Source organism: Crocuta crocuta, unplaced genomic scaffold (assembly GCF_008692635.1).
Source record: "Crocuta crocuta isolate KB4526 unplaced genomic scaffold, BGI_CrCroc_1.0 scaffold512, whole genome shotgun sequence".
Classification (NCBI taxonomy): Eukaryota; Metazoa; Chordata; class Mammalia; order Carnivora; family Hyaenidae; genus Crocuta; species Crocuta crocuta.
The window spans coordinates 33,565-51,779 of record NW_027533084.1 but is presented as its reverse complement, the minus strand read 5'-3'; the positions used below and the strand labels follow the sequence as shown (position 1 = coordinate 51,779).

General features: G+C 49.6%; 1 protein-coding gene and 1 long non-coding RNA gene across 2 annotated transcripts in view; both read left to right on the top strand.

The window, feature by feature from the left end:
* The window catches only part of GPR143 (G protein-coupled receptor 143), a gene marked incomplete at its 5' end in the record, with an annotated part of 58,618 nt that overhangs the window by 9,344 nt on the left and 31,059 nt on the right, over nt 1–18,215 (top strand). The window contains one exon of the mRNA XM_077745970.1: nt 17,289–17,398. Within this exon, the coding sequence (XP_077602096.1) occupies nt 17,289–17,398 (110 nt within the window). The remainder of the gene's footprint in view (nt 1–17,288; nt 17,399–18,215) is intronic.
* LOC144216564 (uncharacterized) lies at nt 6,982–8,537 on the top strand. Its single transcript, XR_013330685.1, has 3 exons — nt 6,982–7,305; nt 7,611–7,796; nt 7,981–8,537. It is a non-coding gene; the product is annotated as an uncharacterized LOC144216564 (long non-coding RNA).

Sequence of the window (18,215 nt, the reverse complement as noted above, 5' to 3'; positions counted from 1 at the left end):
CATTTAGTCGTCTGTTTGGTCTCCGTCTTTCCTTTGTTTTCATGACCTGGAGAATTTTCTTTTTTGCAGTTCATTTATTTGAGAGAGAGCAGAAGTGCAAGAGAGAGCAGGGGAAGGGCCGAGAAAGGGAGAGAGATTCTCAGGCAGGCTCTGCACCGTCAGTGGAGAGCCTGATGTGGGGCTCGAACCCAGGAACCACGAGATCATGACCTGACCTGAAACCGAGTCAGACGGTTAACCTACTGAGCCACCCAGGCGCCCCCTGGTGCCCCATGACCTGGAGAGTTTTCAGGAGGACTGGTCACGTGTTTTGCCGAGTGTCTCCGCTTTAGGCTCGTCCGATGTTTCCTCATGACCAGGTTATGGACTGGGAGAAAGCACACACATAGATGTGTGGCCATCTCGGCCCGCTACATCAGGGAATACGTGACATCTACGTGGCTTGTCACTTGTGACTGTCACCTCATTACATGGGTCAGGAGGCGACTGTCTGATTTCTCGCTGTAGAGTTACAGGGAAAAGTTTCCCCTTCCTGGTTAAGCCGTTTAATAACTTGGGTTTTACAGAACAGAGGTGTTCCGTGGGAAATCACGTCAGTTCCATGTCGCCACCAAGTCCGTGACTGGACAGGCTGTCCTTAAGGCCAAATTAAGATGCCTGAAATCAAAGCATTGATTAAGTCAGCTTAAAGCACGTTCAGACAAACAGTAATCGAGAGAAATGGGTAGCTTTGCAAAGGCAAAAATACATACTGTTTGGCCCCTTAAGAATACATTTTCTGACCCCTGTGACAGACTCAAGAAATGTCCTAAGTTTGAGAAACTCAGGTTATACACATGACTTACTCTGTATGTTAGGGGCGCCTGGGGGGCTCAGTCGGTTAAGCGTCTGACTTCGGCTCAGGTCATGAACGTGTGATCCATGGGTTTGAGCCCCACGTCAGGCTCTGTGCTGACAGCTGAGCGCCTGGAGCCTGCTTCACATTCTGTGTCTCCCTCTCTCTCTCTGCCTCTCTCCCACTCATGCTCTGTGTGTGTGTGTCTCTCTCTCTCTGAAAAATAAACATTAAAAAATAAAAACTATATATATGTTCAACCAAGGGCAAAGCACTGAAGCCTGAAAAACTAGAGGGGGTGGAGGAGGGGAAGAGCCATTGCATTGATGAGACTCCCTCCAGAGGACTCCCTTACCTACATTTTGTATATCAATGCCTTTCGATCCTGCTGTTGAGGTGTATGCTCTAGCCTGTGCGTCAGCCAAGTGTTTCCACGGTGCGCACGACCGGGTCGACGTAAGGCTGTATTATCTCCCAACACGCTGTGTTTCTAACCACGAGCCAAACCACCGGGGTTACTGTGGGTTTCCTACTCCCTGCTCGGGGCCACTTGAGTACCAGTGAAACAGTCATTTCAAAATTAGCCGACATCTGAGTGCACTTCGTCCCCTTTGTTAGATATATGAGATTGGACTGTCTCACGTGGTAAAAACTGCAGGGCATTTAATCCGCCCAGAAGTAATAGTCCTCTCGTTTCTTTATATTAGCGTAACGTGCTACAGAAGTAACATAAAACGTGAATGAAGTTTGAAATCTGTAGCCTGCACATACACATGTGCGTCCTAACCCCCTCCCCTCCCCATCCCCCACCCCGTATACCTCCTTGAAGGTGCAGTTTTGGTCACATGACTTCAGATTTGGCTGCCTTTGAGCTGCTTGCAGCTTCTCAAGACTGGGCTCCTGTTGCTTCAGGCTGGTGAATAGAGAACGTGCGTTTCTGCGCTCTGACCGGTTCGCAGACGCCCACGGTGACCGGAAATGAATCTCTGCGTCCCCTCTGGATAAAGTGCTTATGGTGTCATCTGCCTGGGTCTGATCCTCACCTCTACCACCTCCATGACCTTAGACAAGTCTCCTCACCTTTTCTGCTGCCTTATACTTAAAAACTAGAGATAAAAAGATGAGCCATAAGGGTGCAGATGAGAGTTAAGCAAGACACGAAGTACTGAACGCTGCCCGCTCACGGAAGGCGGTCAGACAGCAATATCAACGTTAGTCTACTTTCCTCTCTCTTCTCAGAACACAAATCCCACCCCTCGCCCTTCCGTGGCATGGTCTGGTCTCACCTGTCCTCAGTCTGACCCTACTCAGCTCCAAGATTCATTATCTGCTTCTTGCAGAACTGAAGTTGTATTCTTAGACGGAATTTCTCGATCTGTGAATTTCTGTGGTTTTCTCAGGGGAAATGCAAGTTTCTTTCAGAAGCCAAGACTCATGTTTTGTCAGGCGAGGTCAATACCGAGCCCAGCAAGAACCACTAATCAGGCTCTTTGAGCTCTAAGCCTGGATTCAAAACCCATTCGTTGTGTGGAATTTTGCAGAGCTACTGAATTCCCCAGGGGGACAGAGAAAAGCGTTCAGTGTCCAGAGAGAAAGCCGCCGCAACTCATTTTACTCTCTGAAAACCTGGTAGCCAACCCTGAGCCTTTTTGTCGGTTCCACAGGGTCAAACCAAATACATTTAATCTGGGATGGAGAGAGTGGTCGTCCTTCTATCCCCTTAACATATTCCTGGAGCGGCAGCAGGCAGCCTTGCTTGATTCTGCGAGAGGATGCCCTCAGGAGGTAGGAACTCACTCTGCCAATGCTCTCAGAGACGCCGGGACTGGAAGTGCCCCCGCCCCCAAGGGGCAACCCTTCCTGGTTGACCAACAAGAATCGGTGCTCCAGCATTCCCGCAGCATCAGGCAACCCTGAGAGGCATCTGTGATGGACAGACGTGAACATGGCCATCCCAGGGGTGCCTGGGTGGCTCAATCGGGTGTGTCCAACCTCAACTCAGGTCATGATCTTGTTTTGTGAGTTCGAGCCCCATGTCAGGCTCTGTGCTGTCAGCGTAGACTCTGCTTCAGATCCTCCATCCCCATCTCTCTCTGTCCCTCCCTCCTTCTCTCTTAAAAATGAACATTAAGAAAAATAAAGATGGCGCCCCCCAGTGCACCGCACAGTGGTGTTCACACTCTGTGTTCCTTCCATTGGGTGTGAGCAGGACCCATGACTAACTACTAACCATTAGGATCCAGCAAAGGTGATGGGATAGGAGTTCTTTGATTCTGTTACAAGAGCCTGTGACCTCCACTTGGTGCATCACTCTTGCTGGCTTTCATGACTCAAGCAGCCTTATTGGCAGCCACCCCATGGAGAGACTCATGTGCCAAGGAACTGAAGGTGACCTCTGGTCAACAGCCCATGAAGAAGGAAAACTTGTTATTAAACATGTAAGCAAATGTTCGGAAGCAAATATTTCCCCACTCAAGCCTTCAGATGAGACCGGCCTGGTCAGTACCGGAACTGCAGCCATTGACAGAGCCCACAGTGGGAGACCCAGCTTCAGTGCCTGGCCTCTTAAGCTGCAGACACTAGGAGCAAATAAATGTGTGTTGCTGATTTCTAGTCTGGCATGGGAGGAACCTGGTGGTCTCCACCTCGTCCACCACCGTGTCCAGCTTTAACATGAAAAAAGCTGGACAAGCTGAAAGATCAACCACTCTTAGATTTCTCAGAGTCATAAGGTCCCAGGGGCCTGCTGCCCCGCAAATTGAAAACATGGGCCGATGCAGAGAAGCACAACTTACCGGAGCTGAAATCTGTTAGAAACCTCCACAGGAATCACTACCCGGATAGGAAAACCTGAACTGTAAATGACAACGTGCTAGAGGCTCAGTGTAGAAGAATGTGAGCTAAAAACGAGGGTGGGTGGGGGCGCCTGGGTGGCTTAGTCGGTTAAGCGTCCGACTTTCGCTTAGGTCATGATCTCGTGGTTATGGGTTCGAGCCCCGCATCGGGCTCTGTGNCAGCTCAGAGCCTGGAGCCTGTTTCAGAGTCTGTATCTCCCTCTCTCTCTGACCCTCCCCTGCTCACGCTGTCTCTCTCTCTCCTAGAAATAAATTAAAAAAATACTTAAAAAAAAAAAAAAAAAAGAGGGAGGGAGGTTGGTGGCTCAGTTAAAATTTTTTTTAATGTTTATTGATTTATTTTTGAGGGAGAGAGATCACAAGCAGAGGAGGGGCAGAGAGAGAAAGAGGGAAACACGGAATCTGAAGTAGGCTCCAGGCTCCGAGCTGTCAACGTCAGAGCTCGATTTTGGAATTGAACTCATGACTGCAAGATCATGACCTGAGTTGAAGTCAGACACTCAACCAACTGAGTCACTCAGGCGCCCCCAATGTCCAAGTCTTGATTTTGGCACAGGTCATGATCTTGCAGTTTGTGGGTTCAAGCCCTACATTGGGCTATGTGCTGACTGTGGAGAGCCTGCTTGGGATCCATCTCTCTCTCTCTCTCTCTCTCTCTCTCTTTCTCTCAAATAAGTACAAACTGCAGGCATCCATATACTTTTGTGAGTGTGACCTCCTAGAGCTCTAGGTTCTCACTGAAACCTGGAGAAAAATTGCTTGTGCTTCCTTCAGAGCAAAGGGGAAATTGGCCATTTTTCAATACCCCAGAGCATTCTGTTCTTCGGAACAAGATCTGTCCTCAGGAGGAATTTGACATGAACTGATTGGGGTTACCAGAGCCTAACCACCATGGGAGGAATGAGATACTGAAGTTCAACCTCCTCCAGCCAACCTTTCTTTCCCACCTACGGCTGGGGGGAGGGAGACAACACAAGCCTGAGAGGCATCTGTGAAGTTCTTGGCCAAGGGGTACAGGCTCATGACAAGACAGACCTAATCATAAACTGTAGAATGCATCCCCCCGGCCCTGCCCACTCATAGCCTATTTACCCCAAATCTTTTCACCGCGGACATCGTGCCCAGCTCTGAACAAAAACCTACGAGGCATACGAAGACAACGAACACAGTCTGGACAGAGCGAGCGNAAGATTTTATTATTTAAAAAAAATTTTATTATGTTTTATTTATTTCTGAGAGAGAGACATACAGCATGAGAAGGGGAGACACAGAATGCAAAGCAAGCTCCAGCTCCGAGCTGTCTGCACAGAACCCAACGCGGGGCTCGAACCCACGAACCACAAGATCATGACCCGAGACGAAGTGGGACGCTCATCCGACTGAGCCACCCAGGCGCCCCCCAAGATTTTATTTTTAAGGAATGTCGACACCCAATGTGTGACTCAAACATACAACCCTGAAATGAACAGTCATATGCCCCACCAGCTGAGCCAGCCAGGGGCCCCTCCAGTCGTTTCTAACAGCGGTCAACATGCCTGTCCCTTTTTGCTCCTCAGAAAGAGAAGGGCTTGCCTGCTTTGTCATCTCTTTTCCCACCAAGAACTCGTTATGGTCTCGATGGTTTTTTTCGCTTTAGTAGGAGATAAGACGTTCAAGAACATGTATCCATTCAGGACATAATTTCAAATTGGAATGGATTTACCTTTTTTAAGATGTTTATTTGTTTGAGGGAGAGTAAGAGAGAGCATGTGTGCATGAGCAGGTCAGGGTCAGAGAGGGAGAGAGAGAATCCCACGTGGGGCTCAAACTTGTGAACCACAAGATCACGACCTGAGCAGAGCTGAGGAGTCAGACGCTTTACTGACTGAGCCACCCAGGTGCCCCTGGATTTCCTAATTTTTGACTGAATGAATCATTTCCATCATTCATGATTTTAAAAGCACATATCAAACTGTTTTGAAGTCCAATTTGGTGGCCAGTCAAGTGTGTGTAACGCTTCTACAATTTTTTTAAGAGATAATTTTGTGTGTGCATTTAAGGTGTGTGTGCGTGCGCATGAAAGCCACTCCAAAGACAGCCATATTTATGTAAAAGAATTTGCCTTTAATTGTCCGTGAGTGTGTGTTATTTGACCTCGAATTCATAGCGGAGCCCTGGGCCTGAAAATCATTACGTTCCTTTTTGGACATGAGACGTATTCATTAAAAACAAAACTTCTTTTCTTTTTGAGCTGAAAGGTCCAAAGGCAGAAGAAGGTGAACTGAAAAGCCGACAGTCCTCATGGTAAAGAATGATAGAGGGAGTTCTTCGGACACAAAAATGTAAGAATAATTGTTTCTTCCCACAGAGGATTGTAGAATTACCTCTGCTTCCTGCACATGCTGATAAAGCACCAAAATGTGGTTTTAGATGTGAAACACCGCCCTTGACTTCACTGACCACTCAACTATTCTTAATAGTTCATGCCTGCCCGTTTATTTGTGGCTCGGTTCTCTTAGTTAGCAAACATTTATTTTAACGTAATAGCCTTAGCTACTCACGTCATAATCGTCTCTGAAATGCAGCTCTGTTTTCTTTTTCCTTGGTGTTCATTCCATCATTAATGTCAGTTGCAACTTTCTATACTATTCCTTTTGGTACATTTACTGCATCCGACTGTTAACCATGGCTTTTCTCTATGGAATGAGTGTGTTCCAGCAAATTTAGCTGTGAACTGAAGATCAAATCTCTGGGAAGCAAATCCTGTTTTGCCTTCCATTTGAGCTTTTTGTATTTAACAGCTGACTCGCCTGCTTTCAGGGAGAAAGCATTTTAAATGGTGTGTAAGGAGGAGGGTCGTTCGGGATTAGATAGGTCCTGAACCGCTGTTAGAGAGCACTGAACCTCTCAGCTACGCAAAAAGAGCTTCTGTCGGGACTTGGTCATAGCCCTGGCCGCTCTTTTTTCTAGACTGGGGTGAACGGTCCTTCAGTTTCTACCTGAGAACACGGTCAGCTCATTCTCCCTTCGTCACCACAAATCACTTTTGTTTGCTGTGTCCCAGCTCAGACTTCCTCNGAACTGAAGATCAAATCTCTGGGAAGCAAATCCTGTTTTGCCTTCCATTTGAGCTTTTTGTATTTAACAGCTGACTCGCCTGCTTTCAGGGAGAAAGCATTTTAAATGGTGTGTAAGGAGGTGGGTCATTCGGGATTAGATAGGTCCTGAACCGCTGTTAGATAGCACTGAACCTCTCAGCTACGCAAAAAGAGCTTCTGTCGGGACTCGGGCGTAGACCTGGCCGCTCTTTTTTCTAGACCGGGGTGAACGGTCTTTCAGTTTCTACCTGAGCACACGGTCAGCTCATTCTCCCTTTGTCACCACAAATCACTTTTGTTTGCTGTGTCCCAGCTCAGACTTCCTCTCCCGTTTGTGTCCCTCTCCTGCGGGCATCATGACTTCCGCCCCAGGTTAGCCCCAAACATCTTCCGGCCCCGGGGCTTTCAGAGCCGTCAGGAGGGACGTTGCTCGTCACTGCTGACCTCATGCTTTCATCTGGGGCTCGTCACTGGCGTTCGGAAAGGGCTTTGGCTTTGATCAGTTTTTCTGCTCTGTCGAACTAAGCCCTCCCCACATGTAAGTATTGCCGGGTTCTTCCCTTTCCTTCGTGGGTTGAGATACAGGCCCTCAAACCTTGCTGCTCGAAGTAGGATCCACTGACCAGCGGCGTCCACACTCCGGAAGCTTGTTACAAATGCAGAAGCTCATGAAATGCAGGGCCTCACCCAGACGTCTCAATAAGCAGAATTAGAATCTGCTTTTCAGTGAAACCTATAGCGGAATGCACATGAAACCTGATGAATTTTATTCTCAGGTCTGATATTTAAATGTCTTTTAAGCTCAATTTAATTTAATTAAAATTTTTTAATTTTTTTTAATAGAAAGAGAGAGCATGAGCACAGCAAGAACAGAGGGAGAGAGAGAGAGAGAGAGAGAGAGAAACAGAATTCGAAGCAGGCTGTAGGCTCCGAGCAGTCAGCACAGAGCCCGACATGGAGCTCAAACTCCCCAAGTGCAAGATCATGCCCTAAGCCAAAGTCGGACGCCCATCCGACTGAGCCACCCAGGTGCGCCAAGTGCAAGTTCATTTTAAACTCTACTCAGTCCCTATCTCTTTCCACCGTCTTCCACCGTATATCTATGACTAGTTAATCTGGCTCAGACATTGCCTCTGTCGTTTAAGTATTTTTTATTAAGGCCTAATAACACATCCATATTTACTGGACACACCCTGTCTCTTTATCCGCTCAGTTTGCACACGGTACTCAACACCTTTCTGCTGAACGACAATGAACTGAGAGGCCAGGGTGCTCCCGGTCATGAGATGGACCCCAGGCAGGGCAGTGGCTCCAGCAACTGAACTCCTGGACCAGGACGGCAGATTCCGAGCCTGGGGTCCTCAGAAAGCAGAGCTGAGGGCAAGTTGTGTGCGGAGGCCTCACGGACAAACACCACGGAATTCCTGGCCAAAAGGGAACTAAGACGGGGAAGGAGGAAGAGCGAATTCAAGGCGGTATATTTATGAACAGACCACAGATCCGTAAGCAACACCACGGGTTGCTCAAGACCCGCTACCTCCTCTCCTCAGAAACTTCCATGGGATGAAGGAAGGAAGAGCAGTTGGTCTGCCACCAGCTTCTCGCCTTCCAATCCTCACCGGCCTGTCTGCCTGCCCCACCCGGTGTCAGCCTCCCTGTATTTGGGGCTCAGCCACCCAGCCTTTTGGGGTCACTGCTGGGTAAGCCAGAGTCTCTGGGGGTAGACCTGCCGTAGCCAAGATGTGTAGGTTGGCAGGAGTTTGGTAAATAAAGTTTTCTGGGAACAGAGCCACGCCCGGTAACGTGCATACCGTCCTCCTCAGGTTGAGTTTCAGTAACAGCCACAGGCCCGCGCTGGGGGTCACGGGGGCGGGGAGCGAGGGACACAGAGCGTCGCCCCTGCCTGCTGACGCGCTCCGAAAACAGCAGGTGTTTGTGACCCGCTCTCCGCAGCAACGCGGCTGCTACCAGCACAGACCCTGCATCTGCCACCCCCCAGCGCCCCCCAACTCCGTGGCACCCCTGAGGTCCTCCCTGTGAACTCGGTCGTTCCCGTTAGGACCTGTGGGTGTCCGGGGACTCACCGTGAGAAGACAGCTGCCTGTAAGAGAAACGCCCTGAGCCGCTTCCAGAGCTTGTGTAGCTGATCCGGGGGGGCGGCAGGCGAGTCGTGAGGTGCGGAGCGAGGGAAAGCCAAGACCCCCTTGCGTGGGCAGCCCTGACTCCACATGCAAGGTGGACTCAGACCGGAAGCTGGGACGGAGGACGAAATGGAGGGAGAGGGATGCAGAAACGTCCTTCCTACATAGAAGGGTCCTGATTGTCACCGCACGGAGTTCTCCGTGTCCGGGCTCGGCGGACTGTGGCTTGGCAGTATCATCTGTGCAGTTCCCACATCTACCGTACTTCCAGATGTTTCTGGAAGCATCAGGCAAGCTGCCGGCCACAAACACTGCCACCTCCTCCCCAGGTGGGATCTGTGTGGTGTCCCTCGGGCACTCCGGGCTGCCCAAGAACAAAAGAAAGGGGGGAAACAGATGATTAAGGGATATACATCACAGTTCTGTTGGACCGCAGTCTCCATCACCCTCCAGTCAGGTGGGAAACAAAGGCAGGAAGAAACGGCAGATAGAACGAAATTGCCTTATTGAGGCTGACTGAGTAAAACATTTCTGCACAACCCCCTCCTGTCTTCCTGCTAATGCTTTGCTAGAGGGAAGAGCAATCCTAGCTTGACCAGAGCTTTGCCCCTCAAATGGCCTGAGTCTTNGGTGGGATCTGTGTGGTGTCCCTCGGGCACTCCGGGCTGCCCAAGAACAAAAGAAAGGGGGGAAACAGATGATTAAGGGATATACATCACAGTTCTGTTGGACCTCAGTCTCCATCACCCTCCAGTCAGGTGGGAAACAAAGGCAGGAAGAAACGGCAGATAGAACGAAATTGCCTTATTGAGGCTGGCAGAGTAAAACATTTCTGCACAGCCCCCTCCCGTCTTCCTGCTAATGCTTTGCCAGAGGGAAGAGCAATCCTAGCTTGACCAGAGCTTTGCCCCTCAAATAGCCTGAGTCTTCTTTCGCATACAGAAATCTCACTGGAAACTTCCCCTGGACTTCACCTCCCTCGGCCCCATTGCATCTAACCAGTGTCTCCTCATGGTCCCGGGGCAGCTCGTCCTGCCCACACGTCCTGTCCCCGTGCTTTACTAAAATCACTGTTTTGCACCCAAGGGGTCTTCAGGAATTCTTTCTTAGCCGTCAGCCTGGGACCCCACGAACCCCACTGTCACCCCTAAAAACCTCATCCTTCCCGCCTCCCGTGTGCTTCACCCGTCTGCGTTTTCATCCTGGAGCCGCATCTTGCACACAGTTTACGTCAGTTGTGTTCCTTACCCTAACGTCAGGTTCTTTGTGACAGTTAAAAAACGTCGTCTCCCATCCGTCCTTCTGCGGGTTTGCTCCGAGGCCCCCATCTGGCCCGGGAATCTTCATTCGGGATAATTTCCTCCCCGAGGTACCTCTGCCAGTGACCGCCTGGGAGCCTCACCTGTGACTCCTCGGGGCCGGAGTCCCCACAGCCCTCAGCTTTGCACGTAGAAGCAGAGAGACGGGGTACGTGTGGTTAGGGCACAAGGCAGAGCTTGAAACGCAATGGCACTTTTGCACGGACCCGCCACGCATCCAGATGTCATTTTTCTCTTTGAAAGCACACTCCCCGCACACTCCAGTGGCGGCCTCCGCTATCCAAGAGCAAAGGAAGGAGGAGATCAATGGTCCAAAACAGACAGCAGGCCTCGTGCTCTCTGAGGGGCTGACAGGTCACTGTTGGGAGAGTCCTTCTCTGAGTTTTTCTGCGGTTTGTACAAGCAAGCGCGCAATACCCGAGAGCGGTGGCGGTTTTGGCAATGTCGGTGGGTTCGGGAATTCTCTCAAAGCAGCTGCCCCTAAGAGAGGTGCCAGGTCAGACCCTTTTGAAGTGCTGCTGTTTGCAGCCCTTTGTAAAGGCTCTGCTTCCCATCTGGCAACGCAGCTTCCCGGCTGCCTACGATGGATGCCAACAGGGAGCCCAGTCCCGCGGTCTCCTTCCAGAAGGAAGGCCTCCGAGCTGAGCCCAGACTTGGCCTCACATTAAAATAGCAAAGCTCCTGGTGGAAAGGGAGATGAGCAGCTGGGCGGGAGGGCATGTGTTTGCATTGAAGTGTGTAATAAGTGGGGGAGGGAGGAACGGGGATGTGGTCCCTTTGCCTGATTGGAAAAAACCCAGAGGGGGCCCATTTAGGAGGGGAGAGATCAAAGGGTGGCCGCTCTGGGTTTGCCGGTGGGCCTGTGAATGTATTAGGTCGTAGAGCTGATAAGATTTTTTCCGTTTGTTTTAAATAAAGCTTTGGTCAGTAAGGCTATAGCCTGCAAGGCAGCTCTTTCATTTTCAGCCTTCTGGAGTTTCCTTNGAGGCTGGCAGAGTAAAACATTTCTGCACAGCCCCCTCCCGTCTTCCTGCTAATGCTTTGCCAGAGGGAAGAGCAATCCTAGCTTGACCAGAGCTTTGCCCCTCAAATAGCCTGAGTCTTCTTTCGCATACAGAAATCTCACTGGAAACTTCCCCTGGACTTCACCTCCCTCAGCCCCATTGCATCTAACCAGTGTCTCTTCATGGTCCCGGGGCAGCTCTTCCTGCCCACACGTCCTGTCCCCGTGCTTTACTAAAATCACTGTTTTCCACCCAAGGGGTCTTCAGGAATTCTTTCTTGGCCGTCGGCCTGGGACCCCGCGAACCCCACTGTCACCCCTAAAAACCTCATCCTTCCCGCCTCCCGTGTGCTTCACCCGTCTGCGTTTTCATCCTGGAGCCGCATCTTGCACACAGTTTACGTCAGTTGTGTTCCTTACCCTAACGTCAGGTTCTTTGTGACAGTTAAAAAACGTCGTCTCCCATCCGTCCTTCTGCGGGTTTGCTCCGAGGCCCCCATCTGGCCCGGGAATCTTCATTCGGGATAATTTCCTCCCCGAGGTACCTCTGCCAGTGACCGCCTGGGAGCCTCACCCGTGACTCCTCGGGGCCGGAGTCCCCACAGCCCTCAGCTTTGCACGTAGAAGCAGAGAGACGGGGTACGTGTGGTTAGGGCACAAGGCAGAGCTTGAAACGCAATGGCACTTTTGCACGGACCCGCCACGCATCCAGATGTCATTTTTCTCTTTGAAAGCACACTCCCCGCACACTCCAGCGGCAGCCTCCACTATCCAAGAGCAAAGGAAGGAGGAGATCAATGGTCCAAAACAGACAGCAGGCCTCGTGCTCTCTGAGGGGCTGACAGGTCACTGTTGGGAGAGTCCTTCTCTGAGTTTTTCTGCGGTTTGTACAAGCAAGCGCGCAATACCCGAGAGCGGTGGCGGTTTTGGCAATGTCGGTGGGTTCGGGAATTCTCTCAAAGCAGCTGCCCCTAAGAGAGGTGCCAGGTCAGACCCTTTTGAAGTGCTGCTGTTTGCAGCCCTTTGTAAAGGCTCTGCTTCCCATCTGGCAACGCAGCTTCCCGGCTGCCTACGATGGATGCCAACAGGGAGCCCAGTCCCGCGGTCTCCTTCCAGAAGGAAGGCCTCCGAGCTGAGCCCAGACTTGGCCTCACATTAAAATAGCAAAGCTCCTGGTGGAAAGGGAGATGAGCAGCTGGGCGGGAGGGCATGTGTTTGCATTGAAGTGTGTAATAAGTGGGGGAGGGAGGAACGGGGATGTGGTCCCTTTGCCTGATTGGAAAAAACCCAGAGGGGGCCCATTTAGGAGGGGAGAGATCAAAGGGTGGCCGCTCTGGGTTTGCCGGTGGGCCTGTGAATGTATTAGGTCGTAGAGCTGATAAGATTTTTTCCGTTTGTTTTAAATAAAGCTTTGGTCAGTAAGGCTATAGCCTGCAAGGCAGCTCTTTCATTTTCAGCCTTCTGGAGTTTCCTTGTTTTTCAGCTTTACCCAGTAGACTTATGGTTATCATTAGTGGGGATACAATTCTGGAATTTTTATGCGCATAGAATAAAGCTANACACCCTCCCCTGCTCATGCTGTCTCTCTCTCCTAGGAATAAATAAAAAAAATAAATGTTTAAAAGATGTGATTTACAAGGAAACTCCCCTGCCTCTGGCATTGCGTCCCGGGAGCAGAACAGGGCGCTCCGTTAACACCAACCGCATCAGGCACGTGGATGAACGCGCTCCGGTGNTATATACCTCTGATATGTGTGTGTGTGTGTGTGTGTGTGTGTGTCCCCAGGTTTGGGTTTTCTACCACAGGTGGCACAACTGCCGACCCCACACTGAATCCTGGCTTGTTGCCTCTTTTCTGTGGCCCAAAGGTTTTTGAACAACGAAAAGAAAACTATTTCCGAAGATATTTTATGTAAATATTGCATGAAATTTAATGTCTGTGTCCTTCAGTACAGTTTGGTGGGAACACAGCCGGACCGCCCTTGTGCGTTGTCTAGGGCTGTCTTTGCCCTGCAAGGGCAGAGGTGGGTGTTGGCAGAGAAAGTATGGCNAGAGAAATTATGGTCCCTAAAGCCCAAAATATCTTCCAAAACCATTTGTTGACATTGTTCCTTTGAAAAATTAGGAACCTAAATCACACAGACTGTATAAGGACCCCCCCCCCTCACAGGGACCTATGATCTCCCTTCATCTACACCCCAGCCTGGTATCACCGCCACTGGATTAATTTACAACAACGTGTGCGGAACAAGAGTGTATGATTCTAAGCGAAATAAGTCAGGCAGAGAAAGACAAATAGACGATTTAACCCAAAGGTGGAATTTAAAAAACACAGCAGGGGCGCCTGGGTGGCTTAGTGGATTGAGCTCTGACTTTCGCTTAGGTCATGATCTCGCGGTTCGTGCGTTCGAGCCCCGCGTCGGGCTCTGTGCTGGCTGCCAGCTCGGAGCCTGGAGCCTGTTTCAGTCTGTGACTCCCTCTCTCTCTCTGACCCTCCCCTGCTCACGCTGTCTCTCTCTCTCTCTCCTAGAAATAAATAAAAACATTAAAAAAAAAACACAACAGAGGAACCTAGGGACAGGAAGCAAAAAGAACGTAAAAACAGGGAGGCAAACTGTAAGAGACTTAAACACGGAAACCTGAGGGTTGCTGGAGGGGAGGTGGGGGGATGGGCTAAATGGGTGCCCGGCATGAAGGAGGACCCTTGTGGGGATGAGCACTGGCCTCTACTAAGAGATGAATTGCTGGGTTCTAGTCCTGAAGCCAGTACTACGGTGTGTGTTAACTAACTTGAATTTAAGTGCATTGAAAAAAATGAAATGTGCATATAGCACCGATATTATTACCACCTGAAAATAAAAATGAAAATCAATTTCTTTAACGTTCCTGGTGTCTGCTCAGTAGTTTCATAAATGCTATTTTACAGCTGGTTCGTTGGAATCGGGATCCGCATGCTGCCCACATTTGGCAGTTGGCTGACAGCTGCCGACCATTTTGGAAATGTATTTTTGCATAATTTTGCTGGGGAAGCAAAGGCTGTTGATGGTATTGGAATGCCCTGAGGGGGTGGCAGCAGCTTTTAACCACCCCCACCCCCGTTGAGAGGATCTCCGCACAGGTGGGTGTCTGTCCCAGGGTGCTCTTCTCCCCATCTGTGCCCTTGTGGTTGGAGACCCTCCAGGACCTGGACTTCGAGTAAATGCTGTAAGCCCTTTGCTCACTGTGAGACTCCAGGAGGCAGACCGGGAGTGGTACTTCCTTTCTCTGAGAGACAGAACCAGCTTGGTGCAGCCTAAATAAATCAAATTGGTTTTCTTCCCGATTACACGAGAACATTTTGGAAAAGATTTTTTTTTGAAGCTCATTTATTGGGGCACGTGCATGATGACTCAGTTGGTTAAACGCCCGACTTGTGATCTGGGCCCAGGTCGTGATCTCACAGTTTGTGAGTTCGAGCCGAGCCCCCCATTGGGCTCTGTGCCGACAGCGTGAATCCTGCTTGGGATTCTCTCTCTCCTTCCCCCTGCCTCTCACAACCATGTGTGAGTGCGCACTCGCATTCCCTCTAAATAAATAAATAATAGACATAAAAAAATCTTTAATGTCTATACCCTGTATGGACCCTGAGATCAAGAGTCGTACGTTCTTCTCACTGAGCCAGCCGGTGCCTCTGGAAAAGCATCTTAATAGCAATTTAGTCTCTGTAACTTGGATATCTGGAAATAAAGATGCACCCAGATCTCTTTTGAGGATCAGTGAAATACTATTTGTATCTATGCTTATTTCTGGAAGGGAGTTGCATGATGACAAAAGAGCAGAAGCAAAGTTCAGGGGAAGGCTTGGTGACTGACCTCTCACTGAAAAATAAAATCCTTGTGATGCCTACCTCATAGGACAGAACTTATTTTTTCCGTTTTGGTGAGATCTAATTGACCGCCAGCACTCTAAGAGCTGAAGATAGCGTAATGACTTGACATACACATTATGAAGTGTTATCACAATAAGTTGACATTCATGAGCTCATATCGCTACAGAAATACATCGGGCATTTATTGAGCTCAGAGGAATGCCATACGCCAAAGATGATAAACCATTCTCTGGAAGAATGAGCAGTGCTTGACAGTGAGAAGGTATATCTTAAGCGTGTCAGTGTCCATAGTTACTCTTGAGTGGTGTGTTACATAGTGTATGTGTAGTGGTGTGTTATGTGATACAAACTTTGTATTGTAGTATATGATGTATGATTGGTAGTGTATATTTACTCTATATTTACTATGGTGTATATTTACTCTCTATATAGAGTGTATCACACAGAGTGTATTTGGTGATGTATCATGCAGCATGTATTTGGTAGTATAGTATGTGGTGTCAGTTTGGTAGCATATTACACAGAGTATATTTAGTATGTGTTAGGCGTTGTATATTTAGTCATCTGTTACATGATATAATATACGTGAGCACATAGCATATAACTTTGTACTGTTAACAATTATCGTTTAGTGTTTTATTCCATAGTATATTATTACTTTTTAAGTATTTATTTTGAGAGTGAGAGACAGAGCAGGGGAGGGGCAGATGGTGAGGGTGGGGGGAGAGAATTCCAATCAGGGTCTGCACTGCCAGTGCGGGGCCTGATGCAGGGAACAGACTCCTGAACTGTGAGATCATGATGTGAGCAGAAAGCAAGAGTTGGACCCTTAACCAACTAAGCCACCCAGGCGCCCCTACGTAGGATGTTATTAGATGAAGCATATCACAGAAAACCTTAATATATAACTTAAAGTTTATATACTGTTTTGAGGAGAATTAGGTATTTGGGTCTAATAGCAAGCAAATCTTACAGATAATAAATGTCAAAGGAAATTGAGAGCTAATTTGTGAGAATCTTAATTGCATTATTTTTTTTAGCTATTTAATCATTTAAGTGTTTGTTTATTTTGATAGAGGCAGAGAGAGAGGTNAGCCTGGAGCCTGTTTCAGAGTCTGTATCTCCCTCTCTCTCTGACCCTCCCCTGCTCACGCTGTCTCTCTCTCTCCTAGAAATAAATAAAAATATTAAAAAAAATATTTTTGAGAGAGAAGTGCTGGTGGAGGAGGGGCAGAGAATCTGAAGCAGGCCTGGCGCGGACAGCGGACAGCCTGGCGCGGGGCTCAAACTCCCAAACCTCAAGATCATGACCTGAGCTGGGGTCAGATGCTTCACTGAGCCACTGGCCTTAAATGCATTTTTTTAAGAATGAAAGAGTTACCTTTTTACATTTCAGAATTGTGCTTTTTCAGTCACTTTTTTAATGTCAGGAATGGTTAATATGAATATTAAAAATGTAGCCAAGAAATACAGGTGGTCGTTGACCCACTTGCTTCTTCATACCAAGTAAGCAAACAACTGCGTTAGGCATATGACTGAGGCTGATGGCAGTTCAGGTAGAAATCACAGTTCCTGGGATTGCTTTGTGCCCGAAATACTTACCTGCTAGATCTTATTTCTCTGTCTGTCCACACACGCCAATGTGTGTGTTTCTTTCCTTCCTCCTTTCTTCCTCTCTCCCTTCCTACTCTTCCATCCATCATCTCCTCGTTCTTCCAGAGCAACAAGTCGGCGTTCGAGCTGAATCAGGACCGTCCCAAAGGACCGTGGTCACCCTTAGCCACAGCGGGGCTTTCCGCGGTTCTGCTTCCCCGCGGCCTGTGGTCTGACGCAGGCGCATCTCCTGGCGCCGCGTGAGAAGGTCCGTGCAGCCTCGCGCCACGTCCCGGTGCCTGTGTCCTTCACGTCACCGCATCTCCCGTCCCCACGGGAAGAGCGAGGACAGGGAGATGCTTACAGAGCACATTCACAGGACTTCCGTGACCGCGTACTGTCGCAGTGTCCTGTGTTCTTATCAGCCGTGAACCTCTTACTGTGCCCGGTTCATAAAGCCAGCTTTACCGTCGGAGTGAACGTAAAGGAAAGAGCGTCGCACGTGTAGGAGTGGGGACAGTCTGCAGGTTCGGCATCAGCTGGGGGGCCCGGATTGCATCGCCCACGCGATGACCGTGTCCTCTCACTCTGTCTCAGGGATCGTCTTCCGGTCTGCCGTGTGGTTGGGGTTCCCAGGCTTCGTCGAGGGCCTCTCCGACGTGAAGGGGACGGACCTTTGGCCCGCCGCGTACTGTGTGGGCACTGCAGTGAGTACGCCTGCTTGCGTGCCCGTGTCCTCCGCCCTCTGCTGCCCCCACGCTCTGGTCCTCCAAGCGTCGTGTCAGCCCTGGAGTTTGCTAGAAATGCAGGTTCTCTGCGGCGCCTGGGTGGCTCAGTCGGTTAAGCATCCGCCTTCAGCTCAGGTCGTGATCTCGCGGTTTGTGGCTTAGAGCTCCGCGTCGGCTCTGTGCTGACAGCTCAGAGCCCGGAGCCTGTTTCAAATTTCTGTGTCTCCCTCTCTCTGCCCCTCCCCTGCTTGCACTTTGTCTCTCTCGCTCTCTCTCAAAAAATAAACAAACATGAAGAAAAAATAAAAAGAAATGCAAGTTCCCGGAACCTTGGCATGGGGTCTATGACATGACACACCCGCCAGGGCTTCTGAGTCACACTTCAGTCTGAGGGCCCCTGCGCTCCTCTGGCCTCTCCCTGCCCCCCACTTCGGAGCACACACACAGTCCTTACCTAACTGAGCCGCACTTGAAACCAGCTGGCCAGATGGGTAAAAGAAAGAACGATGAAAGTTGTTGACTTGTTGGATATGTATTGTACTTCATGAAATCTACATTTATGTATTTACTTTTTAAGTTTAATTATTGAGAGCGGGAAGGAGCAGAGAGAGAGGGAGACTGAATCCCGAGCAGGCTCCTCACTGTCAGCCTGAGACGGGGCTTGAACTCAGGAACCATGAGATGGTGACCTGAACCTGCACCCAGAGTCAGCCACTTAACCGACGGAGCCACGCAGGCGCCCCGGAATATAGGATTTAGGTCCATGTGTCTCTGGGGCTCTGTGCACCAAGCTGGG